The sequence below is a fragment of the Cibotium barometz genome, chromosome 2, assembly GCF_041138505.1.
Source record: "Cibotium barometz isolate CiBa-2024 chromosome 2, ASM4113850v1, whole genome shotgun sequence".
Classification (NCBI taxonomy): Eukaryota; Viridiplantae; Streptophyta; class Polypodiopsida; order Cyatheales; family Cibotiaceae; genus Cibotium; species Cibotium barometz.
In genome coordinates this window covers 18,351,360-18,367,808 of record NC_141047.1, presented here as the reverse complement: position 1 = coordinate 18,367,808, position 16,449 = coordinate 18,351,360, and the positions used below count along the sequence as shown (strand labels likewise).

Genomic DNA, 16,449 nt, shown 5'->3' with positions numbered 1-16,449 from the left:
GCAAGAACTAGGTCCACATAGAGCAATGTTACTATATGGTAGGCATATCTTATCTATGTTCATGCAATGTAATATGGTAAGTCATATCTTATCTATGCTCCTATATGGTAGGCATATCTTATCTATGTTCATGCAATGTATTGAATGATATGTTTAAAAGATAATACTTCACAAAAGTTGCAAGTAATTTTGAGTATCACTATGTGTATGTCATGTGACGTAAAATAAATATTGTTTGCTAGATAGCCTTTTTACATCTTATAGTTAGTTACATTGCAATATAATATTTATCCCAAGTAATGCATGATATGTCATGAATCATGAGACTTACAAGATTACTTGATTGAAATAACAAGAGATGCATCTAACCACTTTAAAAAGTGGGACTTGATGTCATTCTCCCCAAAAGAGTATGAAATCCAAGAATAGGCTCTTCTCTTCGATGTCCATGTGTGAGAATTTATGTACCATATGTCATACGTCATGTATTATATGCCAATTCATGTCGTCAGAACAATATGTTGTGTGTGAACATCTCATCATGTCAAGTGTTGGTGTTCTTATTTATTTTAAAGCACATCTGTCAAGCAATACAACGAGTGTTTTTTAAATACGAGGACTTATTCCTTGTAACTCTAGCTGGATACAGTAAGAAAGCAGGTTACATTTCAAACTAAAACTAAACAAGACCAATGACTTGTCTGAAGGTCATGCCATTTGGGAAAATACAGCTGCAAGACCAGAATGCCATAAGCTTGGGGAGAGGTCATAATAAGCAAGACCTTCATGGCCTAATGAGGGCAAAGACGTCTTTGTATATAAGAGGCTTTTTATAGAAAGATGGTATAAAACATGCCTATCTTAAGTTCAGAACATCACAAGGGCATCCCTCCTCCAATCAACGAGGTACTCATCTCTTTCATTTTCCACAACTTGCCTCCATCTTTAGCTTGCCATCTCCATCTTTGTGCACAACCAGAAGGCGGCCTCGCCCATTTTGGGATGTGCATACCTTTTAGCTTTTCATGATTACTTTCATAATTGCCTCTAGTTTCTCACCTGAGGACAGGACAAAAAGAATCAGCTTATAGCCAGATTCCTGGAAGGAAGCTGCTTGTTACTGGATTACTGGAGGGATACTTAGTAACTGCAGAGGCTGCATTACTCAAACCTTGAAATAATTGTGCAAAAGCTCAAGTAATCAAAACTTTGAGTTGAATGTGTTGGCAGGGGCCTTGCACCTTTGCTACCAACAGGTTGAAGCTACAGTCCCTTCTCCCCATTGCAACTAACAAGTTAGAAAGAGACACACACATGTAGGACGTGGAAAGCCCCCAGAGCACAGCAAAAATGAAATTGCTCAGAGAAAAGCATGACCGTTACGAGTAGATGTGATCATGGGGAAAAGGATAAGACCTTAGTTCATGATTTTACGCACAGAGCCTGGAGCCAACCTTGTGTATAAAACAAAATATTTTGGAACCAAATTCATCCACACTCAAAAGTACCATGGAATTAATGTAAAAATAAGCCCTACAAAGACTAGCCATTTAGAAATGAATATGTTCCTTAAAAACGCATATTTCACATGCTAAATACTTTGTGCATGCTTGGCCCTAGTCATGAGTTCTGTGGCTCCAGGTAGAAGATAACGCAGATGGAGCTACAAAGTGGGAAAGAACAAAGACCGTAAAATTACACTGAAATCTCGAAAGAGCCATTACAAAGACTACCCCTCATTTAATAAAAAGTGACGGATAAATAACCCATATAAGAAAATTGGGAGCCACTAAAAGCAGAAAAAAAATTCGAAATGAGAGGTCAGCACCGAGCTCATGCCCATGTGGCCCATTTCGCATGGTAACAGCAACTCCAGAACCACCATGCTAGAAATGCTAGAAATCACCCCTATAAAATCTCAAAACCTTTCTCCAAATCGGACAAATAATGATCCTGACCCTGTATTGCAGTCTTTTGTGTACTCGGCCCTGATTAATCCCATCTTTATTCCCAACCCATAGGACATGCCATTCCCGGCACGGCGGAAAAATTCCGTTGGGTTGCCCCTCACATCCTTGGAACTTCCCAAATCTGTTCCATACTCGATAAACCCATAAGAGTGTGTCTTCAAGATTGGCATGCGCACCTCTGTGGCCAGCTGCAAGTTCATGTAGTTCATTCAGTGACTTCTAATTGAGTAGGTTTTATTCTGTAAGTTTTACAGCCAAAACAGCAGTGTTGTAAGAGTAGCTTACCTCCAGAAAGTTTCGGCAAGCTCCCAATTCGCCCATGTTGTAGCCTCTGACAGAATAAGGACCTCCTAAAGTAAATGCATCATAGGCTGCTAGGTCCCCGACACAGCCTCCATAACGACCATGCAAAACTAGCACTGGAGGAGGGGCCTTCTTCTCCCCCTCCTCTACTTGCTTTAGCTGAAGGAAACGGGTGGCAGTTATCTGATGTCTGTTGAAGATGGGGTACTTGCTACCGATTCCTAGTCCTTGATCGACCTGCATTGCTCAAATCAGAATATCAGTGATCATTCAAAAGGTTAGCAGATAAGGATTGGCATATACCCATCCAGAAGGCAGGGAACCAAATGAACCCACAAAACTATTGAACAACTATGGTAGGCCAAGATGTTTGAGTCAGCAGTAGTGGCACATCTTAGTGATTGGGCAGAGAAATAAGTAGTTGAAGTTAAGGTCATTTGAACCACAATCACACTCTATAAGCAAGTTACTAATCATGTATGCAAAGAGGGCAGCTAGTGTGGAGCACAATCAGAATAAAGCAAGGCCCTCCTCTCTTCCCTGCCCTTTTTGAGCTCTATATAGATGAGTTAGGCAGAGAAATACATCTTAGTGATTGGGAAGAGAAATAAGGAGTTGAAGATAAGGTCATCTGAACCACAATCACTCTATAAGCAAGTTACTAATCATGTATACAAAGAGGGCAGCTAGTGTGGAGCACAATCAGAATAAAGCAAGGCCCTCCTATCTTCCCTGCCCTTTTTGGGCTCTATATAGATGAGTTAGCAGATTTCATTGACAAACTCAATGACAAAGGCTCCAATTTACCTGAGAACGGTATGCATACCAATACAGAGTTCATATTATTTTCCAAACTTAACAAAAACCAATAGCAATTTTGACTCCACTAGGGTCTACTCACAAAGCTTCAAATCATCAACTCTTTCATAAATAGCTTAGACTACAAGCTATGACATCCCCACTCGTGTCATCTCAGCACCCAAGAATAGATGCATGTTCATATATAAACATGTCACCATTGTAAACAAATAGCATAGACTACAAGCTGTATTCAAGGATTGCTTGACACGTCCTCTATCTTTCTCTCTCTAGGTTTTGGCAACCGTGATTTGATGGTATATCTGTCATGGGTTTGGTACAACCCTACTGCTGTTTGGGAAAGGGTTTGTGGGATCCATGATGATGGAGAAGACTTTTTCAAGCAGGGAGGTGTTGTACAGGTGTGCCTTCTCTATGGAATGCTTTGTTGTAATAACGAGAGTTTTCTTTTGGAAGTCTTGGGTGAAAGCTTCGAGGGATCCTATTGGTAGAGGATTCTACGAGTTGTAATGTGTACTCAAATTTTGTTCAAGTAAAGAAATGCCGCAAGGGGCACCACTGCGTTTTGGAGCCAATCAGTGTCCTTGTACTATTTGCAGGAGCACTCTAGCTCCCTCTATTTGTTTCCTTTTCCAAGTCCCCATGGGTGATGAAGTGTTTTGTGTGCGAGTGTTTGTTTTACCGCCCTTCGGATTTCTAAAGGTCGGTTTCATGGTTCCATCACCGGGATATCGTCGACTTTCTCAAGGAGTCGAGCCCGTGGTTGTCACATCAAAAGCTTCAATATGTGGAAAGTGGAAAGGAAGTACAAGAGACAGTGCAGGATTGTGTGTCTTTGCCTATATGAGGTGAAGAGCAAAAGCTAAAGATGAGGCTCAGGAGAAAAGACACCAAGGACAGGAAGTAGTCAGCCAGGAACAAGAAGCAGTTGAAGTGTTATGGTGCAGACACTTTGTCACCAGTGGTATCTTCACGGAGGCTTCATGGGGGTTCGAAAGGCAACTTCTTTCTATATTTAGTAGTGGTGATCTACTATGCTTCATTGGGACTTGTGCTTACCACTTGGGTGGAGTGCAAGCAGGTTTTGGGTGCCTGTGGATGTATCAGATCAGGCTCAGATGGAAGTTGAGGAACTTGATGAGGTTCTTATTCCCGAGCAGATATTGGCACATAAGGAAAGAAAGGTACGAGATAAAGTTTCCCGTCGCTATCTTGTGAAGTTTAAAGAACTATTCACCAATGGATGCGAAGTGGATGGAGGAGGGTGACTTAGCAGATTCACCTAAGGTTTTGCGGCTTTATCTTGATGCCTTGGAGTTGGAGCCGACTCTTGTGACGGCTCATTCAGGTTCAGCAGAGCTGGGGTCTAGAGTATTGCCTAATGCTCAAGAGGGGAGTAACACCTCCGCTCCCTTGTTATAGACAGGCTCAGTTTTTAATCTAGAAGTCGCTTGGTGATATCTTTGTATTCACCCGAGGTACTGAGACTGACAATACATCTCCTTATGGGACTTCTATGATATTGTGTACTAGTCACATGAGATGGTAAAGTTGGGTATGGTTCACAGTCGGCCACACCATGAACTATAACTGCAACTATGGATAACTCTGTCTACATCTATGGTTAACAGAGATGGTTTTTGCCTTTGGAACTAAGGTATGACTGAGGAAGATTGGGATGTTGATCTTTGTCATATGGTTCTGGCTGTTCTTGACCAGGGTGTTGGTCAATTGGATATTGAGATGATGTTATTTGTGGAGTTGGTCTCCTTTGGAATGGCATGGTTTGGTTGAGCTCAAAGTCTGTAGCAACCTGAGCTAACACTTCGAGACTCTATGGAGGGCATAAGTCTTGCGAGCACTCCTAGAGTTGGTTTGGTTCATGGATATATGGATCGAACTCTATCTGTGCATGTATTTATACACTTTTTGAGGTATTATGGTATTCTGGTGCCATTGGATCTTGGTACCCATTGAGAATACATGGGTAATCCTCTGGATGTGTCAGGATGAGATGCATGTATATTGGTATGCTACATCAAGTACTTTATTATGTTCATGGATGCATCACTGAGTGTGGCTCCTGCGGGATAGCCATGGGACATATGTGGGAAGTACTTAGTGGATGTCTTGTTTAGATGCATGGAGTGCTTTCATATGCTCATGTTGTACCTTCAGTCGTGGGTCCTGTAGGGATTTCCATGGGTGTAAGGCTTGCGAGCAACCCTGAGACTGTTATTTTGGAGTGGGTAGAGCATCTTGAGGAGCATATTGTTTGCGAATGCATATATGTGTAATGCATATGTTTGTCATATGTAGAATGATGCATGGTTTTGTTTTTGGCTAACACAGGTTACATGTTTCCACTTGGTTTTAAACTTTTGCTCCAGGTTCTGAAGGAATAAGGTGTTTGTCACTTCGATGTGCCAGTGTGGCCTTATTGTCCAGGATGATTGTTTCATCACCCATATGCACTGGACGGGCATTGCTTTGGTCATATGGAGACTCTTTCTTCATTGGATGCTTACTGTGTTATTGAGTGCAATCGAGGACGCTTGCTATTTTTCAAGAGGGGGGTACGTTACGACCCTGTATTTTTCCCTCTAGACAACAAACAGGTGGGCACGAGCACGGGCACGGGATGGACAGTGTGAACAGGCATCGATTGGATATGAAAAGGAAAGAAAACCCATATGTGTGGCCAGCCCAAGTGTGAAAGGGGACAAAAGGGAGTTTTGAGTTTATAAGGTTTTTAAACCTTTTAAGGCTTAAAATAATATTATTATTTGTAAGCCTGTTTTTTTGCTCACTGCTTTTGGCTTTTTGGAGAAAAGCGGAATCGCATCTTTATTAAGGAGCGAAGGGTGGTGGAATCGTTTGCAGGTCGTCGGGTGGTCATTGTGTGGCGTGTGGTTTACGAGGGCGCATCACCGTGGAGCAGGCCACGTGCGGGCGCAAGGCTGCTACGCGCATGGAAACAGCCAGGTGGGCTGCAAGCGCCAGGCGGGCTGCGTAGGGCTGCGAGTGCCAGGCGGGCTGCGAGCATCAAGCAGACTGGTCAGCAGAGAGCACAAGACGGGCAGTTTGCAGGCGGCCACAGGAGCGCACAGCTGAACAGCTCGCTCTTCGCAAGCAGATGGGCTGCAAGAAAACGCACAGCCGAGAGGTTTCTCTCTCTCTCTCTCTCTCTCTCTCTCTCTCTCTCTCTCTCTCTCGGCGAGTAAGAGGAACTGCAGGTGGCACCAAATTCAGAGTGGAGTTTTCTCTTTCATCTTCTCTTCGCGAGTAGAGGAGTGCACGGCCAATAATGGAAGTAGGGGTGGAGACTAGAGATCAGTTTCTCTTTCTCTCTCTCTCTCTCTCTCTCTCTCTCTCTCTCTCTCTCTCTCTCTGTGTGTGTGGATTACAGGCCCTGGTGGGTGGATATTGTTCTCTCTCTCATCGTGGATTGCAGGCCTTGTTTACGAGATTGGGATATAGAGGATCAAGCTACATATGCACAAGATGATGTTCTTGGAAGAGATGTGTTGTTACTCTTCATCTTGGACTTATGTGTATTCACGGATTGCTTGACACGTCCTCTATCTTTCTCTCTCTAGGTTTTGGTGTCACCAATTGGCCGACCATTTGGTCCATCTCCAGTTTTGTGTCTCGTTCAGAGGCCAGCATTTTTGCTTAACATGGACGGGATCCAGACTGGTGCCACCCGTGTGTTAGCAAGATGGTGTCGTACGGATTTGTGCTGTGTCTTGCCCATGGGACTGTCACTCCATAGGGAGGCTCGTGCCTGGAACTGTGTTTTACCTATGGGATTGTCACTCCATAGGAAGACCAGGATTTATGTTTTATGTCGTGCCATTTTTTGTGCCCGACAGATGTTTTGTACTTGTTCCGTGAACGGGAGATATGTCCATGATACTATTTGCACATGCACTCATGTTTTGCATGTTTGAAACTGTTTTCGCATGACTTGTATTCTTGTGTTTGCTTGCTTGACGTGCCACTTACTGAGCGGGGACACCTCGTGAAGTTTGCTCTGTCTTCTGACGAGTTTTGTTGCATGTGAACAGGTGGTAAGTGTATTGCACTTGTTGGTTTAATAGCTTTATTTCTAACCTTTCATTTTATAAGGTGATAAGTTCACATTCATTTAAAAGTAGGCACCCACATATGGGCCAAGGTGGGGAGCCACACTTAGCCCCTTAAGTGTGTGGGGGTGGGTGCATGGCCACCTACCCACACCACACCATGAAACTGGCCGCCCCCATGCAACCTTGGGGAGCCGGCCAGCTGTGGTCGTTTACTCTTCTCCAATCTCTACAAAAGAGACCGACCACCCTTCCTAAAAGGACAGAACCGGCGATCGTCTCCTCCTCTTCACGCTGCGCCATCTCCACCACCTCAGCACACGGCAGCTCCCTCTGTCCAGCAGGCTGCACTTGTTCACCAGCAGGCTGCCCTCTACACTGCACGTGGCGCAAGCTGCAGCCAGGTGTTCCCTTTCCTCTCCAGCAGGCGGCTGCCTCCTCTGCATAACGGCTGCTCCTCCTCCCATACAGGCGGCTGTACCTTCTGCAGTTGGCTGCGCTTGTTCTCCAGCGGGCTGCTCTCTACACTGCACGCGGCGCAGGCTGCAGCCAGGCGATTTCAGCATCACAGTAGGCGGCTGCTCCTCCACGCCTCTTTAGGTTGCGCCACCTTCTCCTCTTCAGCTGGCGGCTGTGCTCCTACAGCCAGGCGTTACCTCTCCAAAGGCGGCTGCTCTCCTCATCCTCCCCTTGCAGGCAGCTACGCCGCCGCCTCCACAGCAGGCGGCTGTGCTCCTTTGCAGGCGGTTGCGTCTCCCTTCCATAGGCGGCATCTCCCTTCTTCAGGTGGCTACACCTTCTCCACAGGCAGCTACTCCTCATCCTCCTCGACAAGCTGCTGTGTCTTGGTGTCCACCACTAGTAGCTGCACACAGACACCTCGGGTATTGGTCTTCCATCTACGAGCTACAAGTAAGTGAATTCACATTTAAGTAAAGAACTTTGTTGTAAATCTGATAAAGGATTCTCTCTACCGCTAACACCCGTTCGGTGCCGGGTAGTCCAAGCTTTTGGAGAACCACGGTCCAAAGGTGCCGAGATCGGGAGAGCCAGGCATTAGTACAGGAGCGCCTGTTTGTGCGTGGTCCTGGAACACCAGTAGGGCGCTCTCCGCGGATTCCAGTGAAGGCACAGGACTGTAGAGACTGGACCACTCAAGTGGTCGCTCTCCTTGGAATATCTATTTCGAGCCTCTTGTTTGGTACTGTATTCATTTGTACATGGACATCATCTGGTTCATTGAACCCATGGAGCATTGTATTTGTTAAATACTCCCAATAATATATCATATATTGAGGGGGGGATCGGCCCGTTCCGGCCCCAGTGCTGGTGTCCATCTATCAACATTGCTTTACGCAGCCGAGGCCGGCAGCAATCTCGAGGCCCCCGAGGGCAACTTCGTGGCGGTATGGGACGTCACAAGGAGGAGATTGGTCGGTACGTCAACCTAGTTAGCTCAGCTCGTGGCCCGGTGGGGACAGCCAAGACTATGGGCTTGCCCACGGCTGTCATTGTTGGGAGGTGAGTCAGGCCTTGTTGGCAGGATTCGAGTCGCGTACCAAGAACGATCACGAGGAGATCCGTGGGGATTTGACAGTGGTATCAGAGCATACCTCGTGAACGAGCAAGTCGGTAGGTAGAGAAGATGAGGTCGAAGAAAGGTATGTGTTAAAAAGCTTGCTGTTTTTCTGTGCATACTGTTGTTTTCAGATTCAGTATGTGTTTTTTCTTCATCAAAGAGACCCATGTTGATGGGGATGGTAGATGGTAGGGTCGTTTGCTTTGCAAAGAAGAGGAGAGACTCGTTTGTGCAGTCGCATGAACGTAGACAGAGTAAACAGAAAAAGCAAGTTTGTTTTTGGTTCGAACGAGAGAGAGAGCGAGAGAAAGCGAGCCAGGCGCACGCTGCAGGGCTGATCGTGTGGAGTTGCTGGTCGTAAAGTGTTGTACGTGTAGGCAAAGGCGGCAGCTACAGGCGACCAGGCGCCTAAGGCTTGCGTAGCCAAGCGGCCTACGCCTGCGTAGCCAGGCGGCCTAGGCTTGCGTAGCCAGGCGGCCCGGCCTGCCAAGCCAGGAGGCCAGGCCTACGTAGCCAGCCAGGCAGCGCCTAGGCCAGGCCAAGCGGGCGCCCAGGCCCAACGAGGGAGGCGCCTAGGCCTACGCCGCCTTGTGGCCACGCCTACGCGGGCTGGCGGCGCAGGCACAGGCTGGCGGGAAGGAACCGGCACACACACACAGGTGGCGACAGCAACCGTCCAGCGAGGTGGCGATGGCGTCTTTCCGACGGGACAACGAAAAAAAAAGGGCAAAACAACAAACACATGCGCTAGCCCGATTCGGCGCCTTGCTTTTTTGTTTTTTTATTAAACTTTTTTTTCAAAAGTTTACGGGTCCCTAAGGTTCAACGTGTTTTTTTTTTCTTTTTTCTTTTTTTTTTAAGAAAACAGAATTTATATATATATATATATATATATATATATATATATATATATATATATATTGCAAAAAACCAAAAAAAAAAACAAAAGCAAAAGCCAAAGATAGCTTTTGGGGGCTTTTAGTTTTTGTGGAAACCTTTAGAAACCCCCTTAAGTGGGCTTCTTGCCACACATCTCTCAAGTTTTCAAGCTCTCAAGCTCTCAAGTTCACTCGCACTTTCATTGTGCAAAGATCAAATTTTCTCTCCCCTTACCCTCTTCACGATGTCGACCCAAGAATCGGAGTTGGAGCTCCTTGTGGAACGCAAAGACTTGCCGGCTACGCAAGGTACCGATGCCGATCTTTTTGACAATTTTGTGTCAAAATCAGATTTCCAAGAGTTCAAAGTAGCTCTCGAAGCTTCTTCGTCGGAACGTCAGGCACAAATCGCAGCCCAGATGCAAGCTTTGCAGAACTCCATCGCTCTATTGACCACTACCCTCTCTACTTTCTCGGGTATGGATACCTTGGCCTCTGCTTTGGGCCCCAACATTACTCCGGAACCGTTCGGGGGCGAGCAAAAGCAGCACACCAAGGAGATCGTGAACACTTGGCTACATAAGTAGCAAGTTCACTTTCAGTTTCATCCATATGATGATGGAAAGAAGATCCAGTTAGGAGTAGGTTTCCTGTCCGGCAAAGCTTTGCTTTGGTGGAAGGAACTCAACCCTAAGCCAATGACTTGGGCACAATTCGAAGACGTCTTCAAGAAAGAATTCCTCAAGAAAGAGGATGATTATGATATTGTTGCCCGGTTTTCAGCTTTGACCATGACCTCGCAGCACCTCACTTATGAGGTCTACCTCCAAAAGTTTCAAGACTTGCAGATGAAAGCTACAAAGATGGATCTTCGTAGCTGGTTTACCAGACTCATACCGATTACAGGTTAAAAATAACAAATGTAAAACTTTGGACGAAGCCATTCATTCAGCTCGTATCTATGATGATTCAATGGTCTCTTCCAAGTCGAAACCCGTTACCGAGCAAGGAAACAAGCATAAAAGAAAGTTCTCCGCATCTATGGCTAACACGACTGAAGGAAAGTCTTCGGACCAACCTTTGAAGAATTCCAGTTCGACACCAACAAAGAAGAAACGACTCCTTAGGGTTTTAAAGCTCAAGAAGGAAGGACGTTGTTTTATCTGCGAAGAAAAAGGACACATGCGTAACGAGTGCCCAAAGCAAAAGGGTACCAAGACAAACGTAGGACCCAAGCCAAAGGCAGCTAATCAGTTGTCTTTGACAGGTACGTCAATTACTGTACTTTCTCGCCCTAGTACTTGTTATGATTGTCTATTCAATTCTAAAGTATTTGGCTTGCATGATCTTCTCCGAGTTTATGGAGCAGTGAATGGCCATAAGATTCACATTCTTTTAGACCCTGGCACATAACTTTGTTAACTACAAACTTGTGCAGAAATTGAGTTTTGATACGACACCCAGCGATCATAACTATGAGGTACACTTACCTGCGGGAAGGCAAGTATGGGATTGAAAGGTGGAGATGCTTTCAATCCAGATTCAGGACTACAAAGATATTCTGGAATGCTATGTAATGCATCTAGAAAATGTAGACTTGTTATTAGGGATTGAGTGGTTTAAGACTCTTCAAGTCCAGATAGATTGGTCTAGTCATAATTTTTCTTTTCAGCATAGGGACACCAAGTATAGTATTTTAGGTGATTATATTCATCCCTCTCAGGGACCTCTTGTAAATACAATTGATTTTGGAAATATAATGGATTCTTCTTTGTATACCGCTTTCCATTGTGTATTGATTCCACTTTCTTCATTTCTCATACCTTCCATGGATGTCAATGAATTAAGTGTGTTTGAAAGCAAAGAATTACAGAAGATACTTGATTCATTTCAAGACATATTTCCTAAGGAACTGCCATCGGGTTCACCACCTGAACGGGCAATAGATCATCGTATTGACTTGATTCCTGGTGCTCATCCTGTCAGTATTCCACCTTACAGGATGAGCCAAGCTGAGGAAGATGAGTTGGCTAAACAACTTAAAGGTTATTTGAGGATGGGCCAGATCCGTCCAAGTAAATCACCTTGGGATGCACCTGTGTTGCTTAGGAGAAAGAAGGACAACACCTGGAGAATGTGTATAGATTACAAGAGATTGAATAAGCTAACCATTAAGAACCGTTCTCCTCTCCCTAGATCAGAGGACCTGATTGACCGGTTAGCAAGAGCGAAATATTTCACGAAGATAGATTTACGTACTGGCTACCACCAGATACGTATTCATGAAAGGCATGTCGAAAGAACCGCCTTTCGGACTAGGTATGGCCATTACGAGTTTCTCGTATTACCTTTTGGGTTAACCAATGCTCCAGCCACTTTCCAGCAAATGATGAACAATCTTTTTTGTGAACATTTGAAAAAATTTGTGGTGGTGTTTCTGAATGATATTTTGATATATAGTCGTACTCTTGAGGATCATGTCAGACATCTCACGATTGTCTTATCTATTTTAAGACAGAATCGACTATATGCTAAGTTAAGTAAATGTGAGTTCTTTATGACCGACATCATTTACTTGGGACACAAGATCACTAGAGATAGATTGAGCATTGACTATGACCGAGTTTAGAAGGTTCTGGACTGGCCTATACCGCGAACAGTGAAACAACTTTGTTCTTTTCTCGGTTTTGTTGTTTTTCTTTGGAAATCCGTACGGGAGTACTCTCAGCTCACACTACCGATGACCGACTTATTGAAAGGTCGTGGACGTAAGTCAAATCAGCCTATCACTTGGAATAACGATTTGGATATGGCCTTCAGACTTTTGAAAGATAAAGTCAAGGAAGCACCTATCTTAGCATTGCCTGATCCTAGTCGGCCTTATGTTCTTGAAACTGATGCTAGTGACTATGCTATCGGGGTTGCTCTATTTCAAGATGGTAGACCGGTTGCTTTTGAAAGTAAAAAGCTAGACGACACTCAATCTCGTTGGCCAACCCTTGAGAAGGAGCTTTATGCTGTGATTCATGCTCTCAAGGTTTGGAGACATTATTTATATGGCTCCAAGTTTGTGGTATTGACTGATCATCAGTCAATCAAGTATGTGTGTGATGCAGATAATTTGAGAGGAAGGAAAGCTCGTTGGGAGTTAATGCAAGATTTTGATTTTGAGATCCGTTATCGGAAAGGATCCATGAATAGTGTTGCAGATGCGCTTAGTCGAATTAGAGAGGTGAATTCTTTGTCGTTCACCGAGATTTCTACTGACTTATTTCAGTCATTGAGAGGGCTTTGCAGGACTGATAGTTATTTTAGTCCATTTTGGCACAAGATCCAGGACGGAAGCTCACTAATTGACCAAGACTCGATGACTGAGCAGTCTACCATTCAGGCTGCAGGAGGCCAGTGGATGATTCGGAATAGTTTACTATTCCATAATGACAAAATTTGTGTACCACAGATCCCGGACATTAGGTCCAAGATTCTTAAGGAGTGTCACGACGCCCCTTCTGCTGGACACCCTGGGGTACACAGGACACTATCGTTAGTGAAACACACTTTTTATTGGCCAAAGATGAAAGGGTATGTAGAAGATTATGTTCTCAAGTGTCAGATTTGTCAGGCAAATAAAGCTGAATGCTTTAGAGAAATCCCAGGTAATAAATGGAAAAGTATTTCCATGGATTTTATTACCGGATTGCCAAGAACACATCAAGGCCACGATTCTATTTGGGTTGTGGTAGATCGCTTGACAAAAATGGCTAGATTTTTACCGACCCGTAAGACTATTACAGCTACGCAATTAGCACGGCAGTTTATCGAGCAATTGTTTAGACTGTACGGGTTACCGGAGGACATAGTCAGTGATAGGGACTCTAAGTTTACGAGTGATTTTTGGAAACTTGTTTTTGAGAAGTTGGAAACAACTTTGAATTTGAGTTCCTCAGATCATCCTCAATCTGATGGCCAGACTGAAAGAGTGAATCAGATTTTGGAGGATATGCTTCGAGCATATGTATCCAAAAGACAGAGTTCATGGGAGGATTATCTTCCTACGTTAGAATTTGCATATAACAGTACTAAGCATACGAGTACAGATTTTAGTCCTTTCATGCTTATGTATGGTTTTTAACCTAGATCACTTGTTACAGTAGGATTCTCAGGACTTCAGCATGATGCAGCACGTAATTTTTTGCAAGATACGCAGGAAATGTTACAAGTTGCAAAGGAATCTATTAGAAGTGCTCAAGACCGAGACAGGTTTTATTCTAATAGACATCGTTCACCCAGAGAGTTATCTGAAAGAACGATGGTGTATTTGCGAGTTCCGAAAGATTCCGAGACTTTACGGACAGGTCGATCTCCGAAATTATCCCCTAGATATTGTGGATCATTTTGTAGTACACGACGGATTGGTTCACTTGCATATGAATTGGATTTGCCTTCTCATGTGAAAGTTCATCCTGTATTTCATGTCAGTAGACTTAAGGAAGTACTGGGTGGAGCAGATCAGTTAGTTACACCTCAAGAAATTATAGATGTCGAGGACATGACATTTGTTCCGCACGAACCTAAGATTCTTGGATTTCGTGAAAGAAGATTGCGTAATACGCTTATCACGGAATACAAGATCAAGTGGAAGGATCGTGTTGAGGAGGACGCTACATGGGAGACATTGCCTGGCTTTTTAGTGAGCTCAGGAGTGAGCTCTTAGAGGAAGGGGAGTATGTCATGTGCACACTGTGTATCTACCGTGTGCTACACGCACGCAAGACTAGTTTCGAGGCTTGGAGAAGCTTGGAGCTAGGCAGGCTGATTGGCGAGCTGAGTTAGGGATATACTAACGGGCGGGCACCCAAGTATGGATGGGCGGAAGTCCAAGTGTGGACGCCCGATGACCGGCCAAGAGCCTATAAAAGGGTGGCCAAGGTTAGTTATTGGGATATAGAGAGTCTCGCGAGTTTGTGAGAGCTCTATGGTCTTGGAGCCTGGATCTAGTGCAGATGTGCACCTGCTTTACGCAGCCGAGGCCGGCAGCAATCTCGAGGCCCGCGAGGGCAACTTCGTGGCGGTATGGGACGTCACGAGGAGGAGATTGGTCGGTACGTCAACCTAGTTAGCTCAGCTCGTGGCTCGGTGGGGACAGTCAAGACTGTGGGCTTGCCCACGGCTGTCATGGTTGGGAGGTGAGTCAGGCCTGCACCCCCTTGTTTGTTTGTTCGTTTGTCTGCAGGATTCGAGTCGCGTGCCAAGAACGATCACGAGGAGATCCGTGGGGTTTTGACACTAACAAACCCGCATACCGTGTGAGTGCCACACAACAAGAAGAGATCATGAAGCAGGTAAATGAGCTTTTAGAGAAAGGTTTGGTTCAGCCTAGTTCCTCACCTTATTACTCTCCTGTACTTCTTGTTCAAAAGAAAGACGGCTCATTCCGCATGTGTGTGGACTATAGAGCTTTAAATAAGCTTACCATCAAGAACAGATTTCCAATTCCGCGTATTGATGACATTTTGGATAAGCTTGATAGTTCGGCTTGTTTCAGCCAACTTGATTTGAAGAGTGGCTATCACCAAATACGAGTGGTGCCACAAGATGTCCATAAGACTGCATTCAAGACAGCCTTTGGATTATATGAATTTTTGGTGATGTCCTTTGGTCTCACCAATGCTCCTGCTACGTTTAATTGTATGATGGATAGGATATTCCGACCCCATCGCAAATTCACAGGAGTATTCTTTGATGATATCTTGGTTTTCTCCAAGAATGAGCAGGAACATAGAACTGATTTGGTCACAGTGTTCGAAGAGTTGCGGAAGCATAAACTTTTCATTAATGCCAAGAAAAGTGAGTTCTTCCTTTCAGAGATACATTATCTGGGTCACATTGTATCCAAGGATGGAGTAACAATGGATCCTGCAAAGATAGAGACCATTCGGAATTGGCCAGAATTGCAAAACGTACATCAAGTACGTAGTTTTTTGGGATTATGTTCATATTATAGGCGTTTCATAAGGCATTTTGCTATGATAACCACTCCTCTACATGATCTCACAAAGAAGAAAACCACTTTCAAATGGACTTCAAAAGAACAAGATGCTTTCTTGTAGCTCAAGCATGCTATCATATGTGGACCCGTATTAATTGTTCCTGACTTGCAAAGATCATATGTGGACCCGTATTAATTGTTCCTGACTTGCAAAGATCATTTGTAGTAGAATGTGATGCTTGTGGCGATTGTATAGGGGCTGTCCTAAATCAAGAAGAGCATGCAGTTGCATACGAGAGCCGTCGTTTGCATGATGCTGAGCTTCATATGGATATCTATGAGAAAGAGCTTTTGGCTGTAATTCATGTCATAAAGATATGGAAACATTATCTTCTTGGGGCTGAATTTATAGTCAAGACGGATCATCAAAGCTTGAGATACTTTTTATCTCAAACAAAGCTTTCGAAGTAGCAGATGAGAATGGCAAACTTTCTTTCTATGTTTCATTTTCAGATTGTGCATACTCCAGGAAAGAAAAATGTGGTGGCAGATGCATTATCCAAGAGGCCTTATGGGGCTGCAGTCTCAGTGGCCTCTCATGGGGACTTATCTGCTATCTATGCGAGATTTGTATCATTTGGATGCTGATTTTTGCCATATATGGACTGATTTGATAGCTGGTCACTCACATGCCTCTTATGTTATCAACGAGGGTTATCTTATGAAGGATAATTGCCTATGTGTGGTGAAGGATTTGCGTCCAAAGGTTATGGAGAAATGTCACGCTCCACCTTATGCTGGTCATAGAGGTATCATGCCCACT

The 16,449-nt window shown here is 44.5% G+C and overlaps 1 protein-coding gene across 1 annotated transcript in view; it reads right to left on the bottom strand.

Annotated features, from left to right (window-relative positions):
• Window positions 1-1,671: 1,671 nt before the first annotated feature.
• LOC147640751 (protein TOC75-3, chloroplastic-like) overlaps window positions 1,672-16,449 on the bottom strand; it is a 69,656-nt gene continuing 54,878 nt past the window's right edge. Inside the window, exons 7-8 of the mRNA XM_086814726.1 lie at window positions 2,256-2,510; window positions 1,672-2,158 (exon numbers count right to left, since the gene is read on the bottom strand). Coding sequence (XP_086670852.1) covers window positions 1,919-2,158; window positions 2,256-2,510 — 495 coding nt within the window. The 3' untranslated portion in view covers window positions 1,672-1,918. The remainder of the gene's footprint in view (window positions 2,159-2,255; window positions 2,511-16,449) is intronic.